Below are 16,950 nucleotides of genomic sequence, written 5' to 3'. Positions count from 1 at the left end.
AAGGGTGGCACCCGACGTCAGTGGCGTTACGCCTCACCCGGTGAGGGAGGCCGTTTCGTCCGACATTGGTCTGGCTGACCTCTCCTTGCGTGGACGCCACCTCCTGTTTATTAAACTTATATACCCCCTCCCCCGTTTCGTCCCCTCCCCCACTCATAATGGATACCTTTTTAGACTATATAGACGAAAAAAAATCAGGTGCTCGAGGAGGGCTGCTCATGTCGCCGTAGAGAAAGAGAGGTACTGGTGCGGCGCATCACCCGGGGCGGACCACATCCCCCGCACCCTCATGGTAACGCCACTGCATGACGTGTCGTCTGGGTGGCGTTTATCAAATTGGCTACAAAAATCCACAAGTTTTAAAAGTTGCAAGTAATATCTATTTCGATCCAATCTAATGCCATTGCCACCCAAAATGACGCCGCGCATGTATTTCAAGACGTCATTGGTCAGATAGCTCAACAAGTGGGTGAAGCTTGAGGTATATAGACAGGACCCATTAATGGCCAGACTCCCATTTCATACACGGCTCCGGTTCAAGGCTCATTCGTTTCAATCAGTGGCGTAGCCACGGGGGGCCTAGGGGGGGCTCGAGACCCCCCTACCCGCCACGGACCGACCCACACAAATCGTGCAAATCCGAGAACATAATATATGCGGGGTGGCGGGTGGGGGACCAGTGTGACGATCGCGAAAGTTCTTGCAGTTCATGGCGTCTGTCTAAGAAGCACTCTTGAATGGTTTTGAAAGTATGAGCTTTTCAAAATACATCCAACCTCGTGACACCACCTCATTGGTCATGACAGCCTATACATGTAATCGTACTCTGAACGTCTAAATCAACTATTTTCGTTCATTTTTTTAATCCTCAGTTTGCAGTGTGCACAAGTATGTGTGTGTTGTCGACACAGGATCAGCGAGGGGTGGGGAGGGGGGAGTTTTCGTATCGAGGCCCCCTATCTTGGAGGTCTGGCTACGCCACTGGTTTCAATCCTCATTGAAGACTGCCCATGCGACAGAGGTATAACGTGCCAGTCAAGCCAGTGTAGGCTTTCCTGCACGGCAACGACCAGTGGATTTCGCAGTATTATAATTGCACTATCCACATTCCCTGATCAGATAAACAATAACGAAAGACAAAGAAAGATTTATGAGCGCTATCAATCTGGCAGAATAGAGGATATCAAGACACGCGGAATCGATCAGATTGAAGGCATAAAGGGAAAGGAGGAGAGCTCACTGACGGTGAAGCGCGGATGCCCGGGCGTTTATTAGTCGGCAGGGGCATCTGGAGGCAGCCTATATTAAATCTCGTAGTTCGATTACGCTGCGAGCTTCATTTTAGCTTTACGGGATTTCTGACAGCCACCACCGCCCATAGTGACATACGAGCGTCAACGCAGACAATATTAGGATGTATACGGAACAGATTTCATTAGAGCGGTCTCAGCTTGCTGTGAGGCTCATAAAATCTGTCAATTATCTACATACTGAAGCCTTGGCAGGAGGTGGTAATGTGCGATGTCAAAGCTCGGTTACGTTGACACCGCTCACACTAGCAATATAGTAACGCTGCATCAAGAAGGCAGGACTAGTTACTGTCAGTGAACGTGGTCTCCTGCAAAGTGCTCCTCTTGGTTTGTTGGTACTTTGGGGCCGTTTTCAAGCCTCTGTAAATGGAAAGCGTGTTCATATAACAGTCGTTGGCGTGATGCTGTCATACTAAACAAAGCTTATCTCACACTAAACTAGTGCGCCTCCTCCTAAACATTAACATAGCACAAGCTGTGGTTGTGTGAAGTACATGAACCACTAAAACCTTGTGCGAAAAGAATGAGTATACAAGATACGTTGTTATTGTCAACTGTCTCACCAGTGCGCAGGTGCTGTAACTATACTGCGACTAGGAAGGAGTTGCCTCAGGACAGAAGCCGCCGATATTTCGAACAGAGACTGTTCTTCTTCTGGGCACCGTCCTCATCATTGGCATGGTATTTAAAGGGTTAGGTGTGACGTGTTTAAAGGTTCATGCGAATTGTGGGTCAACTGCCCGGAGGGAAGAAAGGTTCCGTACGGGGTTTTACGGCCGGAGTGAATGGCTGCTTTGTTAGAGTGTGGAGGGGATTATGTGAACGTAGTGATCTAGGCTACAGACCGGTTACAGAAAAAATGGAAGGTTCACGAACACGTGGACGAAACGGGACAACAGGCAAGAATTGGCAAGCATAGCGAAAGATAAGGAGGTTAGTGATTACGTGGGGAAAAATTCCAGAACCAGCAACGGTTCTTTTTTTTTTTTTTTTTTATGCAAAGTTGTGGCATGCAATAAAGAAAGTAGAAAGCAGTGGCCATGCAGAACATAACAGATGATAATGGAGGTAGAAGGGAAAAGCATATTTTATTTGTGAAGTGTTTCTAGGGTGCCTTGTGATTTGTTGATACCGGACGGGTGAAGAGCGTTGAACTTGTATATGAGATAAGACTCCCTATCACGTCTGTCACGTGTGGATCTAAACCCGGTTTCTAGAATATATAGTTTAATGTTGTCAAAATTGTGACCAGGAACGTTAAAGTGTTCGGCGACTGCTTTGGGGAGTTTGTTGGACGTGTCGGTTCTGTGTCCGGTAAGGCGGTTGTTCATTTGTTGGCCGGTTTCACCAATGTATTGCATAGAGCAGTCGCCGCATTCAATGCAGTATATGACATTGGAGCTTGTGCATGTGAATGCGTGGTTAACGGGGTGGGTGTAATTGCTCGCAGTGCTTTTGATGGAGTTAGCGTCTTGAACGTGCTTGCATGTTTTGCAGCGCGGGAGGTTGCAGGGTCGTGTTCCCGTGTACGGGGTGCTTGTTTTGCTGATTTTGGCATTGACCAAGGAGTCTGCCAGGTTTTTTGCGCGTCGGTATGTCACCTGTATGGGATTTGTGAATATATTGCTAAGTCGGTCACTGCTTTGAAGGAGGGGCTCGTGCTTCTGTACAATGGCTTTGATGTTTGGAAGTGCGTTGGAATATCTTGTGATGAAGCTTATTTGGCACGCGTCAGGATTTCAGGATTTCAGGCCACTGCTTTCTACTTTCTTTATTGCATGCCACAACTTTGCATTAAAAAAAAAAAAAAACGTTGCTGGTTCTGGAATTTTTCCCCACGTAATCACTAACCTCCTTATCTTTCGCTATGCTTGCCAATTCTTGCCTGTTGTCCCGTTTCGTCCACGTGTTCGTGAACCTTCCATTTTTCTGTAACCGGTCTGTAGCCTAGATCACTACGTTCACATAATCCCCTCCACACTCTAACAAAGCAGCCATTCACTCCGGCCGTAAAACCCCGTACGGAACCCTTTCTTCCCTCCGGGCAGTTGACCCACAATTCGCATGAACCTTTAAACACGTCACACCTAACCCTTTAAATACCATGCCAATGATGAGGACGGTGCCCAGAAGAAGAACAGTCTCTGTTCGAAATATCGGCGGCTTCTGTCCTGAGGCAACTCCTTCCTACATTCTACCGGTTCGCTGGATTTCTACCCATCTATATACTGCGACTAGTACCGTCTTTCACTTTTCATTTTCTACAGCTGGCTTCGACGTACAAACGGTGCAAGGATAAGCTTTACGGTAGTTTTTTCGCGTCCTGCGATGTCAACTTGCACTCCCATTCTCAAACTTAGCACAAAGCCTCGTTTTCTGCATTAATTCAAGCGTTACAATTTTTAAAAAATCGCCATCATGACTGAGAAAAAAGGGGGGACGGTCATGGAAAACACAGTACTATAATGCTAACGCATCTCGAGCGAACCGGTCATCGCCAGAGTCTCCATGGCCATTTAAAGACACCGACGGTGTTGCAGAGGGTCCTGAGAAGGGTGATGATGATTGCTGCCATACATCTGTGACTATATTCAAGTTGACGGGGGGGAGGGGGATATGTTTATTATGAAAAAAAAAAAAAAAAGCAAAGCTTAGCACGCGCTGCGTCGATTTGTTATTCCCAGCCAAAAAAGACAGAAACAACAACAACAAACAAACACGACATTCGTCACAGTTGACAGTTCACCCAGAAGGCCACAGACCCGCAGGCACCGAAGAAGTACCTTGGTCACGTCACAATGCTGTGTGGGGCCTAGCAGTGTTGCTAGGGAAAAGTCAGAGCTCATGAGGCGAGCGATGCGCAACTGGAGGAGAAGACGGTGTTGGCGGTAACGGGGGGTGTAGGGCAGCACATGCGGAATGTCTCCTTCAACATGATATGTGGGGCAGATGGGTGATGAAAGGTAGCCCATCTTAAAGAGGAGCAGTGGCGTCGTAGCCACGTTAAGTCGAAGCCTGTGAAGCAAGGACTCTTTCTTCCTGGGGTAGCGGCCTACCAGAGTGTGGGCAATCGTCGGGTCGATCGAGTGCAGAAAAGAGTTCATCCTGATGGCATCTTGGAAAAAGGCCTGAGAGGTATTCGTGTAGTATCGGCAAATGGCCAGCCGGCAGACAGACGGGGTTAGCGGAAGGTAAGGAAGTGACGGCTGCACGGGAACACCAGACCAAAGAATACCCCGTGCACACCCCGTGATGCCAACGTGGCCCGGAATCCTTTGGAACCACACACTGTGACATAGAGACGACAGCATGGCGTGCAGTCAAAGAATCTCCGTGTAGATGTCGTTGATGACTTTATTGAGCGAATACGATGCCAGAGGGCCGTCAAGGCTGACTTACTGTCCGAAAGAATAGTTCACGTTCTTGGTGTTGACGACGAGATGTACCATACAGCATATAATACAGCAAGGGCTTCTGCTTCGGTTGCAGGTTGACGGATTGTCTTAATGTAGTATATAGCCGGCATTCGAGTATATTATAAATGTTGATAAAAAATAAAATTGAAATAAAATCTGGAAGAAAAATCGCTGTGACGGCTCTACATCTGGTCCCTTCCGTCACCTGATACCGTAGTCGTTTTCGGACTGCTGCTTCAGACAGTGCGACCTACGCCTACAGACCTACGCCTAAATTGTGTGCATCTATCGGACGGATTTTTGTTCTGGAAACGGCTACGGTATCAGGAGACCGAAGCAACCAGATGTTCTCATCGGGACAACTTCGTAGTTTTTATAATTAAACAGTTAATTATTGAAAGTCGATTAGAGCATTGCCTTAGGAGTTTGCAGGTGCCCTCTTAAGGAATGCCCTTCAGCATATGCTATATTGCAACTGACTTCATCTCGAAAAAAGTGATATATTAAAAAAAAAAGATCTGTTCCTATTTAGCTGGGACACCCTGTACAGTATGCAGTATTGCAGATTAGATAGTGTACTGCTTCTTGCTCCTTCTGTCTGTATAGGTCGACAGTTCACAGCCCTTGGATTCCATCCTACCTTTCGGACGGTGACATCTCCACCGCACATGACTCAACTACTTCCTTGTACTTGACCTGCTGGCGGCCGCCGAGTGGTGGAACATCCGATTCTGACGTCATTTTAGCATTGTGTGCAACTTCAAGTGTCATTTGCCATTTTCATCCTTCACGAAGGCGGACCTCCGCCGCAACGTTGACGTGCCCCTTAACTTTCCACAGGTAAATAAATTTCCACTTTTTCTTACTTCCTATACCTTCGTCGTCTGCCTCTTGTTTTTTCTAGTGCATATTTCATGGCGCAGTCGCTCGCACCCATTTCTTTCAGCAGCATTTTTAGCGATGACCGCCAGGAGTGACAGACCGAGGCTTCAAAGAAAGTGTGCACTTTATGGACCTTCTGTTGCTATACTTGGAGACTCCCAAACTAAGTACGTCTACCACCATTTTGATCTCAGGTCCGGATCGGCGCCCACGATGTTCGTTTCTCGGAGCGGAGGACCGATCCTGGACTTCATCGAGGAGGGGGCCTGCTGCTTCCCAGTGTACATGTCGTGGTCCCACACTGTGGAACCAACGACATGACGCTGGCAGACCCCAGGTTGGCCATGTCTCACTACAGAAAGCTGCTTGAGAGGATCTGCTCCGTATGCACACTGGTGCTCCCCCGATCTCACAACCGACGTCGGCCTTTTGTTGACAGGCGCAGCGAGTACCAGTGCAACCCACGGGCCTTCACAGTCAGCCGACTAGTCCTGGAACTCTGCTAGTCCCAGGGCCTGTACTACTTGGACCACGGATTCCATCGACGACATCCGAGCTTCGAGGGAGTAAGGACGATCAGCCGCCATCTCCAGGATCTGCTACCTCGCCTGCTCCGACATCTGCAGCAGCGCCGTGCCCATGCCGCGGTTGGCACCGATCCCGTGTGGCCCACGCTGCAAGAGGCAGCTTCCTTAGATCGACAATGCACCCGACAGATCTCATGTCACCAGCGCCAGAATTGACTAACCGCCGGTGCGAGCGCTTCTTCCTATGATAGTGTCCAGCCATCCCCTAATGCCATTTAGAAGTAGACGACGACGCGTTGACGATGGAGAATAAGTCTCGCGCGCACGAATAATATGAAAGTTCATGATCGAGTACCGCACTTCATTCACGGGCATTTGCTTGACAGGTGGAGAAATTAGGCAGAAATTTAGCTTTAGGCAGCCCTTTGTGTATTGTGCTGAAAATCTGGACATGGATGATAGTGAGTATAGCCTCCGCGGTGAAGCAGTTTCACGAAAGACGTCTCATTTAATATAAACGAGTTCGTCGCATAATCTAAACACCGGTGTTGACAGGAGTCACGCGAAGTATCTTGCAGCCATCGTGACAGCTCTCGCTCCGTTTTACGGCAGTATGACCTATAACTGAAGAGGAAGCCAATATCTCAGGTAATCTATTTTTGTATCACTTTCATTCACGTGACTGTCTCAAGTAATGAGAACACCCCAACGTCTTCTCGCATCATCTCATTCCTCTGATCAACAGGAACTTCGCTGAATGATTATTACCCGTTCCATGTTGCACGCTCTTCTAAGCCCCGGGAGTATCGCAATTAATCCCATACGTGACTTTCTCACGTAGCGATCATGATTGGTATGTCGATCCACTCAAGGCTTATTTCATACGAAGCAGAAATGTACGTTGGTGACCGCGTCTATTGGTGAAATTAACCTAATTGAAACACAAGAGCAAAATAAATGCATCCAACAATTTTCTTTTAGCATGTTCCATTCAGAAACAAAAAATGATAGCGTCACATGCGAGCACTTATCGTACCTGCTTATTTTCACGCCCTGGAGATCTAACTTCTAAGTCATGGTTTGTGTCCTTCTCACGTTTTCGCTGTTCCCCGTTTTGTGTTCCCAACGTCGCCCCATGAGATTTCGACAGCCGAGGTGTTTTCTTAAATATTTTTTTCTAATCCTTTCTACGTTTCAATACTGCCCATTGTACCGACGAAGGGGATCTATTTTTCTTGTCGTGTGTAGTAACGCGTTTGACGCTGTCAGTTTCAGGCTGTCACCCTTTCAGAGCAAATGCATTTACCGAAAACGAATTACACATAAAATAGAACTGGGCACAATGGATTCTTTCTTAGAAAGGCTTCGACAGCGGGCCACTGTTGACGTTAATTTCCGAAGTGTCAAGGATACGTGCTTTTAGGTCAGACTGGCGCTCAGAATTGTGCTTCCTTGCACTTCCTGAAAGCTCTTTGTCTTGAGATGTAAAAGGGAAAGCAGCTAAGACGAAGAAATGATAAACAATAAGCGAGGCGTTCCAGCTTACAGTGAAGCGTTTGGATGCACCAAAAGCAGGATCGGCTGGATCACCCTTAAAGGCTAGTTCTCACATAAGACAACGGCGCACGGCAACGGCGAACGGCACGGCAATTGTGTCGTTCCGACGCCGTAATGGCGCCGTTCTGGCCGCCGTCTCACGGCAAAAGGAAGTTGAGCCAGTCCTCCTCAGGTACCCGCGGACGCGGGTGTAGAGTATGTACCACTGCGCCCATACACCATGTTGCAAGCCCATTGGCCTAGACTGTGCGCGCGCTCCGATTGGTCGAGAACGTTTTGAAATCGCATTTTGTAGCGCGCATGTGCGTACAGCGCCTCGGCCGTTTCAGCATAGTTTCGAAATAGCATGGCCGGCATGTCGTCCTCCTGTGTTCGGTGGTGTCAATCGACAGAACACTTTGCAGAAATATGTTCGCGGGTTTATTGGTTCCTCCTTGTGAGTCTACGCGTGTTGTGCTGTTTCTGGACACAACTGTTATCCCACGAACAATTTGTCAACTGCGGTACCGGAGTGCTTCATTAGTTGGAGCGTGAAGAACAAGTTCGAGCGCCGTTGGACTTCGAGGACTGTCAACAAAGACAGGATTACGTGCACCACAAGCGCTTTTCGCTTCGCTATAATGGATGCACCGCAGGCAGCGAAAGAATGCTCATCATGAAATGGTACGCACTCATGAGACTGCAGGCTCGGTATTAGGAGTTGAACGGTGTGTTCGTTCTGCTTCATGTTCGAACTTTGTCCCAGTGTGTCAGCAACGCAGTGGGCTTTGTACGTACAGTGCACCCATGTATCAGATCTTTGAATTAGTGCTTTGTATCAAATAAATTATTATTTTACCCCAAAATCGCTTTAGTTATTTTGAATACCGAGTAACGGCGGCAGGCCTGAAATCCAGTAGAAGTCGATGGTAGACAGGACCGACCGAAAAGCCAGCCAGACATGGAGGCTCCTGATTGGCCGACAGCTTGTGCATAATATCCACCACGTCGCAATTTCATTGGTCGTGTGCCCAGTGTTGTGTGAATTATCGCAAACTATGGGCTCTATGGGGAGCTGTTGGAGCTTGGTTGAGCCATGCTCAACTTCTGTCGTGCCGTGGTCCCGCCCACATCACATCCAACCAATGAACGGCCCGCACGGAATATAGTCAACGTGGTTGAACGCAGCGTAATGAAGAAAACGGTGCTGGCAACCATACACTCAGAGAAGATGGCGGCTTCTCAGCTTGATGCCGAGAAATTAATTGAACTTGTGAGAAGGTTTCCTTATTTGTATGATTTGTCGCATCCTGATTTTAAGGATACACAGACAAAGGAGAACACGTGGGAATCCATCGGCGAAAAGCTTTGCGTGACAGGTGAGTGCCGTTGTTCCCGCTGGGCACATTCAGGTGAACCCCATGCATCGGAAATCAAGCACAACGCCGAAGGCGTTTCTCGTCCAGTGTTCGATCGATCGATCGATGTAATTTACCTATGAGCCACATCCTCCTACCTACCGAACAGTATAATCTTACGTGCTGCCTGTTGCAGGAGATGTAGCCATGAAAAAATGGATAAACTTGAGGGACAGATACAGCAAGTTGAAAAAGGACCACGACGGCAAACTCCGGAGTGGAGCAGCGGCAGTGCCCCCGGTATCATGGATACATTTCAAGATACTGGAGTCTGTATTATGTGAAAAGAAGTCTGACGCCAGGTAAACACACACCTCCTTTTGGTTAAAATAACACCACGCGTTTCATGTGTGACCAGGCCAGTCTCTAATCTCGTGATCGCGGATGAAGAACCATCCCTGGCCCTACTTCAGTAAGAACGTCGCAAAATTTTCCTACCTGTTTACGTGGAACAAGTAGAGCCCACAGTAACGGAAGAATGATTGATTTTCTAGACAGAGCATCATGCTGTCTTCCGGGAGCGGCGACAGTGCTCAGGGATGCTCCCAGATGCTGTCAGATACAGATGTAGACCTTAGGTACGTACCTCATATTGCTAACAAATTTTGGCTTCTGCTCTTGAATGTACGAAAGTTGTGTCGTGGCACCACATTAACTTTTTTTGCAGCCCAAACACGGCCGCACAAGCTGACGACAGCTGCCTTACAGATGCAGCAGCGAGCATACCCAGGGCACGAGAGTAAGTACTTGACCCAGTGTCTGTTTGTATAGGTAGAGGGATATGCCAATCCATACCCTGCTTATGGGCACATGACACTAAAACTTTGTTGTGCCTTCAATGGCACAGTACACCTGATTCACTCTATTTACAGAGGCCCGCTCGCAGGTCTTCCACGGGGACGAAGAGGCGTGCGTAAGTGTTGTTGGGTGCACATGACCACCATCTGCATGTGCACTTGATTGCCATACCTTAGTGTATTTTTATTCTCACCAGTCAGGATAATGATGATGGACTGTCGCAGCTCCGGTCTGCATACATGGACACGATGGAAAGGCTGGCGAAGCAGCCGAAGTTGGACCGCATCGACATGTTTTTCAATTATGTTGCAGCCTCAGTAAGGGAGATCCCCAGCGACCCTCGGAACAGGTTCATACACCACTGCCAGTCACTCCTTTACCAATTTCAAGGACAGCTAGATGCAGACAGATAACATGTAATAAGTGAAATAAATGTGCCATACGGTTAACATGCTTCACAAATCTGGTCACTCTGCTCAGCACTCTGCTTAACAAACATTGCATGGATGGTTAGAGCTGTCCTGTCAGCACAGCTTTGTCTTGCCATGCTAGCTTGCTAGCACCAACAAAGTATCTACAGAGGCTCTCCCTAACAGAACTTGCACTGACGCTGTATGTGTTGGTAGTCATCCTTCCAATCTCGGAGAGTCCCCTCACTGCGTCACCAGCCTCCCTCCAGCCTCCGAGCACCAGGTCCCCATCACTCGTTTCATGGTCAATGTAGCACGGTGGGCAATAACTGGCCCTGCTTTCCTTCTTATTCATGAGAAAATTGTGTAATGCGACACAGGCAGGAACATACCTGTTCACATTTCCTTCAGATACCTTAAAAGGGCGCCTTAGAATCCTCCACCGACTACACATGATTCCAAAACTGTTTTCCACCACCCGCGCCTTGCTCGTGACAGTCTCAGATTGAACACTCTTTGACGGTGCTGGGTAAGCTTCCTCTTGAGATATGGTCTCATTAGATAGGTTCTCAGAGGAAAGGCTTCATCACCAACCATCATATACGGCAGCTGAGTTCCATCTGCAATTGGTGTGGCACCTGGCAGTCCCAGAGACGATGATTCTAGGTGTTGGATTAAGTCGGACCTTGCAAAGATCCCACCGTCGCTCTCACTTCCGTATGAGCCCATGCTGACATATAGGAACTTGTATTCGGCATCGGCGACGGCCATAAGGACTTTACTGAAACTGTGTTTATAGTTGAAATTGCTGCTCCCTGTGTTTGCTGGGCATGACGTGTTTCCCATCAATTGCGCCTGCATAATAATAACAATGAAGATCAATGTTAACTGCTATTCTTTGGTAAGTGCACCCATGCAGTTGAAAAACAAACAAACAAACAAACACTTCATATGGGTATATGGTGTAGCACAGAAAATAAAGGGTGTTTTCATTTTATTGGAAACACTACGCTTCACGAATGGAGCAGTACAGGCGAAACAAGTAATATTTTCCTGGTACATGAGTAAGAAACAGGTGCTACATAATTAGTAGCACCTGTTTCTTACTCAAACAGCGTAAAGATAGCCTCCAGTTTTCATTTACCGCATACTTTCTGAAGCGCGGTGTTTCCAATAAAAAAAAAAACACCCTGTACAATGTGCAGGCTTTACAGAATGAGCTCCACCAAGAATTAAGCTGTACCTATGCAATGAGGGAAATTCCATCGTGCCTCGAACTGCTCAGCTACCCTTCTCTAGTCCGCACTGTTGGTCGGGCACCTCACATATGTGTCCTTTAGGCAGTCCCATCAGATGGCCTGGCAAGTCTCGGAGATTATGGTACTTGTTGTCGACTTCCCAATGCGAAACGCATAGGACAGACTTCGCTGATGGTCCCCACTTGCGAGAAACCTGTATAATCATTTCCTTTCGTTATTTAAGCGTAATGCTAGCTCGCACACTGCTGGTTATAACATTGATACAGTGCACAAGAAAACAAACGTAGGACGGAATATAAAATACCACATTCGTGCCTTTGTTTGAAATACTCATTACATGGGTCCCTGTCATTCAGTACCACTTGAATTGCATCTGAAGGCGATAGCAACCGGTTTCCAACTGATCATAGACTGTGTACTTTTTCCTGAAGAAAATACCTGATCGTCATTTCCAAGCGTGTCCTAGCAGGGATGGCGGGTCTCCACCGTGTGTCTTGCTTTGTGATGGAAGCCTGTACCTTACGGAACGCCATCTCGAACGTTTCGGGAGACATCCGCGTGAAGCTGTAATCATGCATTTTATCACCACAAACGGTACATCGCAGTGCGTATTCTCAGACTTATTGAGTGGTCACGTTCTTGAAGAAGGTTTCGTGGTCCCTTGCACGAAGCCTTGGAATCAGAGTGGCGGAAGCACCTTAGGCGGCTCTGTGACGGTGGATTTCACGGACCCAGAACCTTCTACGTCTTCGTCTGTTTTCCGTATTTAGCTTACGGACAGTGGCGTAGCCACGGGGGGGGGGGGGGCTAGGAGGGGCCCGAGCCCCCCTACCTTCCACGGACCGACCCACACAAATCGTGCAAATCCGAGAACATAATATATGGGGGGGGGGGGGACCAGTGTGACGATCGCAAAAGTTCTTGCAGTTCATGGCGTCTATCTAAGAAGCACTGTTGAATGGTTTCCAAAGTATGAGCTTTTCAAAATAATTCCAATCTCGTGACACCACCTCATTGGTCATGACAGCCTATACATGTAATCGTATTGTGAACGTCTAAATCAACTATTTTCGTTCCTTTTTTTAATCCTCAGTTTGCAGTGTGCACAAGTATGTGTGTGTTGTCGACACAGGATCAGCGGGGGGGGGGGGGGCTAGTTTACGTATCGAGCCCCCCGTACCTTGGAGGTCTGGCTACGCCACTGCTTACGGATGAGGTAAAGCAGCAAGAACGTTCCCAAGTATGACGCGGAAGCTCGGTTACTGGCATCGCTGGTGGAGTCCATCTTTGCTCGCCACGGTTCGTGACGTTCGACATCACGTGAACACGGCAGCACGGCGAGGTGGAGCGACAGCGACACGCACGGCGGCGGCAACGGCACGTCACCGTTGCTGTTGCCGTTGCCGCCGCCGTGCGTGTCGCCGTCGCTCCACCTCGCCGTGCTGCCGTGTTCACGTGATGTCGAACGTCACGAGCCGCGGCGGGCAAAGATGGACGAAACCAGCCATGCGAGTAACCGAGGTTCTGCGTCATACCTGGGAACGTTCTTGCTGCTTTACCTCATCCGTAAGCTAAATACGGAAAACAGGCAGACTCCACAGGCAAACTCCGTCCACAGGCTCCGACGGCAAATAACGTAGCTCGTGCCAGAGCACGCCGACTGAATGTGCACGTTCTCTACCGCTCAAGTATAAACGCGCCGACGGCAGCCATCATCGTTGCGCGCTCTCGGTCGTCGAAGTCACGACGGAGTATAAACAACCCTTTACTACCCCACCTGTACACTTGCATGGTCGCACTTGGCTCATGTGCTAATCCCTAACAAAACATAGATAACACCAGCGGCATGGCACATCGGGTTACTGCGTCCCGCTCGCTAGCGGTAACCAAGGTGGTGCTGAGGTGGTGGGTTCGAATCCTACCACCGGCTGTGCTGTCTCAGGTTTTCCGAAGAACTTCCTGCACAGTTCCCGTACCAACTCCCCTGTCCCCCACTCCTTTCAGCTGTCCTCTCTCCATCTGTCCACATGTGTGCGCCGCCCGTAGCCACAGTTGCTTCGCGGCGCGAACACGGAATAGAAAAGACGTAAATCACGGGCTACACATATCAACCGAAAACAGACGCAAACGGGACTTGTCTTATTCGCGTATGTTTTTCCATTTTCTGTTGCATTCAACGCTATATCAAATACTCGCCCAAATTTCCACCGCCATCAAATAGTAGCCCAACCTCCCTTTCCATAAATATATCGCGTTGGCTGAGCGCTGAGGCACAATTTGCTAGAAACATCAGTCATGTCTTCTTAAAGTAATCATAGCAAGAAACAGCAACAACAGCTTTATTTTGGCGATCATTATAGCGCACGGCCAGAAAATTTTAACTGCATATAGTTTCGAATTTCCTGTTACGTGACACGTTGCTTCGGGTTATTTGCTGTCTTGCTTGTGTTTGTCCTAATTAACATTTTCCAATAATCTGTTGAGCGACAATAGATGCAATAATGAAAGCGACAGATGCAGTTCAACAGGACGCTGTAAAGTCTATGTATACGTGTACGTGTATATCTTTCCCTGATAAATGAGAAAGCCACTTGAATTTTGCGGCTCACGTTAATTACGTCAAAGATTACCTTTTGTCCGCGCCGTTCTTCTTTATTTCTTAAAATATGAATATATATTTGTGATTATCATTTTATCAACCACTCGAGGTCAAACGAGACATTAATTATATTCCTCCCTGGGGGCAGGAAAAACTGACAACAATGGGTTCATTAGTTTGATTAATGGCTAAGTTCCACTTATCAAGTTTTGTCAGTGGGGAACAGCGTCATTATATTTGCTAAAAGCATTGAATGCACACCAAAAATCTAAATAAGAGTCTGTGTTAAAGGGATTATGTTTGAGTATGAGTATTAGGGGAAAAAATTAAGGAAGGAGCAAGGATTGAGAGTATGCAGCAACAGCTGTATGCGATTATGCATGAAGCGATGATGCGGTAAGATATTTTGCTTTGTCGCCCGTACAACAAAGTTGGCTATATTCCCTTCATTTCTGCTTTTGCCTACATTCCCGGGTATGAGCCTTTGCTTAATATTTTATAGAAGGTACTGATAGACATTTTATACTCCGGAGAGTACCTTTATTGATGGTTCTGGCATTAAAATGCGATGAAGAGGCTCGTACCCGGGGTCGTCGTTTTTCGGCACGCGGCTACTGGCGAGATACAGCGTTTACCCATAGGAGTGAGCTATCGCTATAAAAAAGAGGTGAGAAGAACGTATGATGTTGTTTCGTGTCGAATTCCTTCCAGGGGTCGCAAATGCATTTAAACAACGATTATATTGGGCGCAGTTCAAGGGTGATCACCTATACCGCATGGAATAGTACAAACAAATACGTCCTGGAATGTTCTCAACATGCACTCCTCCTTATTCTTGTGACTCCTGGTGACGCAGAGCAGAAGCTTACTTTCTGTTGCAGCCAATGAGAGAAACTGAAGTGCCATCAACGAGAGTCATTGTGAGCGGGTGCTGTAAGGGAATAAGGTGGTGGCATCGGCGGCGGGGGTGATGCTGGTGGCGTTATAGAGCTATGTATGCCGCGGCATGCTGCTCAAGGCAAGGGATGGCCGTGTTTCCTGGAGTGCATTCGTCGCCACTTCTTAGCACAGGGGTGGCATTCAATGTATTGCTCCATAGACGAAAGCGACGCTTGGCGAACGCACGTGACTTTAAAGATGGCCGCGCCGGCGATCGGCGGCCAGTCCGTTTGTAAACAACGCGTTTGTTGTTTCTGCGCGACATTTTGGACGTCTTTTGACCACCGTAATTATTTTTATCCGATAATCTCGCAGTAAAACGCGCAGTTTTGTACATAAGGCCCCGTACTGTTGACGACTTCCAAAGATGTGATGGCGACCGCGCGTTCAGACGCACTGAGCCGATGCGATGTACTTAAACTAAGGAGAAATGGGCTACCATGTTCCGGAAGAAGCACCGCATAGTTTACGCTTGTAAAATACGTTCATCTCGTGGCTTTATTCCGACGGGAATATGTCTGTAAGCGGTAAGATAACACGTAAACAAAGTCAGATGACCTCAAAATCACGTTTTCCATGACGTGTGACCAGGACAAGGTGGCGGTTTTGCAAAAAGCACACGCTTGAGAGTAGTTACAAAAATAGCGGATTTATGTCACCCATGTGCTTCTTAGCTTCGCAAGCTCGCGTTTGCTCACCCTCGTCAGCGCTATGCCAGAGGCCGTCCAATGGCCATTGTGCAAGTAAAAATAAAGAAAAGACAATTGCTTTGTGGTGGTTCAATCGCCGCCGACGACAATCGACATGCTGCCCGAGACCGTGAGGAATAAAGCATTCTGTTCTGTCCTACATTATCGTTAGGGTTCCTCGTTTTCGGTTTTAACCGAGAAACACCGAAAAACTGGCACAGGAAAATTTTTTGTCGTTTGCCGAACAACACACACAGTTTTGATGAATGCACTTTTTTTTTCAGAAAAAAAAAAACGTACACAAACACAGCCGCGCTCCTTCACTTTCGACTCGCCCCCCGGGGTGTAACAAGGATGAGAAGGACGACCTATGTCGCCATAACGTCTGCGCGGTCAGTCGAGGTCAGCGCCTGTCTTTTTTTTTTTTTTTGAGTGTAAGGGCTTTCTTCTTTTGTAGTCTGTAAACCTGTCCCCTGGGGGAGGGGGGATTAGGGATTGAAAGGGTGACCGTGGACATGGAGGATTTCATTGTCCCGTGGGAGTTTCCCTGTGTGCAATGCTTCTTCAGAGCCCTGAACAGCTGACTAGCAGACGATACTCTGAACCAATCAGCGAGCGAGGACGGTGTAGCCTCACCGGAAGGTCACAGGCTGGTACTGCTCTCCACCACTGTTGCGCACGGTCGCTTTTTGCGGCGTACTTTAAATGTAATTTCTGCGATAATTATGAATTTTTAGGGTGTCTCATGGTGCATTTTACTGGCCCGTTTTATAGAAAGAAAACAGGGTGTTAAAATGACTTCTGTGCTACTTTAAGAGCACACAAAGATAAATCCCCAACGCGAACGTCGAACATCGAAGTAATTTTCGTCGTTCAGTCTCCTCTCTCAACGGTGACGATCACAGTACGACGGGCTGCCAGGGAGCGGCTCTTTAGTGCTCACCCCGCGATGCGTACTACGTCGCCCAGCTGCTGCTATGATGATGATGATGATTATCAACCTATAGCCCAAAGGCTGAGGGCGTCAGAGAACTTTACGACCTTCCACGAATTTCCGAAAGAAGCCGCAAAACTCAATTGGTTCGCATTCTCCAAGAGTAGGTCACCGAGAGTTGCCGGTTCTCTCTCTCTCTCTCTCTCTCCTAACAGCAGCGCGAGCGTCTCCGC

At 47.9% G+C, this 16,950-nt stretch overlaps 1 protein-coding gene across 1 annotated transcript; it reads left to right on the top strand.

Moving 5' to 3' along the window:
• The first annotated feature begins 6,473 nt into the window (after positions 1–6,473).
• Positions 6,474–10,336, top strand: LOC135396135 (uncharacterized). The gene is made up of 8 exons (XM_064627169.1): positions 6,474–6,596; positions 6,691–6,783; positions 9,226–9,391; positions 9,448–9,501; positions 9,584–9,667; positions 9,757–9,828; positions 9,937–10,002; positions 10,084–10,336. Exons 3-8 carry the CDS (start codon positions 9,237–9,239, stop codon positions 10,298–10,300), a joined length of 648 nt encoding a protein of 215 aa, XP_064483239.1. The 5' UTR covers positions 6,474–6,596; positions 6,691–6,783; positions 9,226–9,236; the 3' UTR covers positions 10,301–10,336.
• Positions 10,337–16,950: the final 6,614 nt, after the last annotated feature.

The sequence above is a fragment of the Ornithodoros turicata genome, chromosome 5, assembly GCF_037126465.1.
Source record: "Ornithodoros turicata isolate Travis chromosome 5, ASM3712646v1, whole genome shotgun sequence".
NCBI classification, from domain to species: Eukaryota; Metazoa; Arthropoda; class Arachnida; order Ixodida; family Argasidae; genus Ornithodoros; species Ornithodoros turicata.
This window is presented reverse-complemented; position numbering and strand designations above follow the sequence as displayed.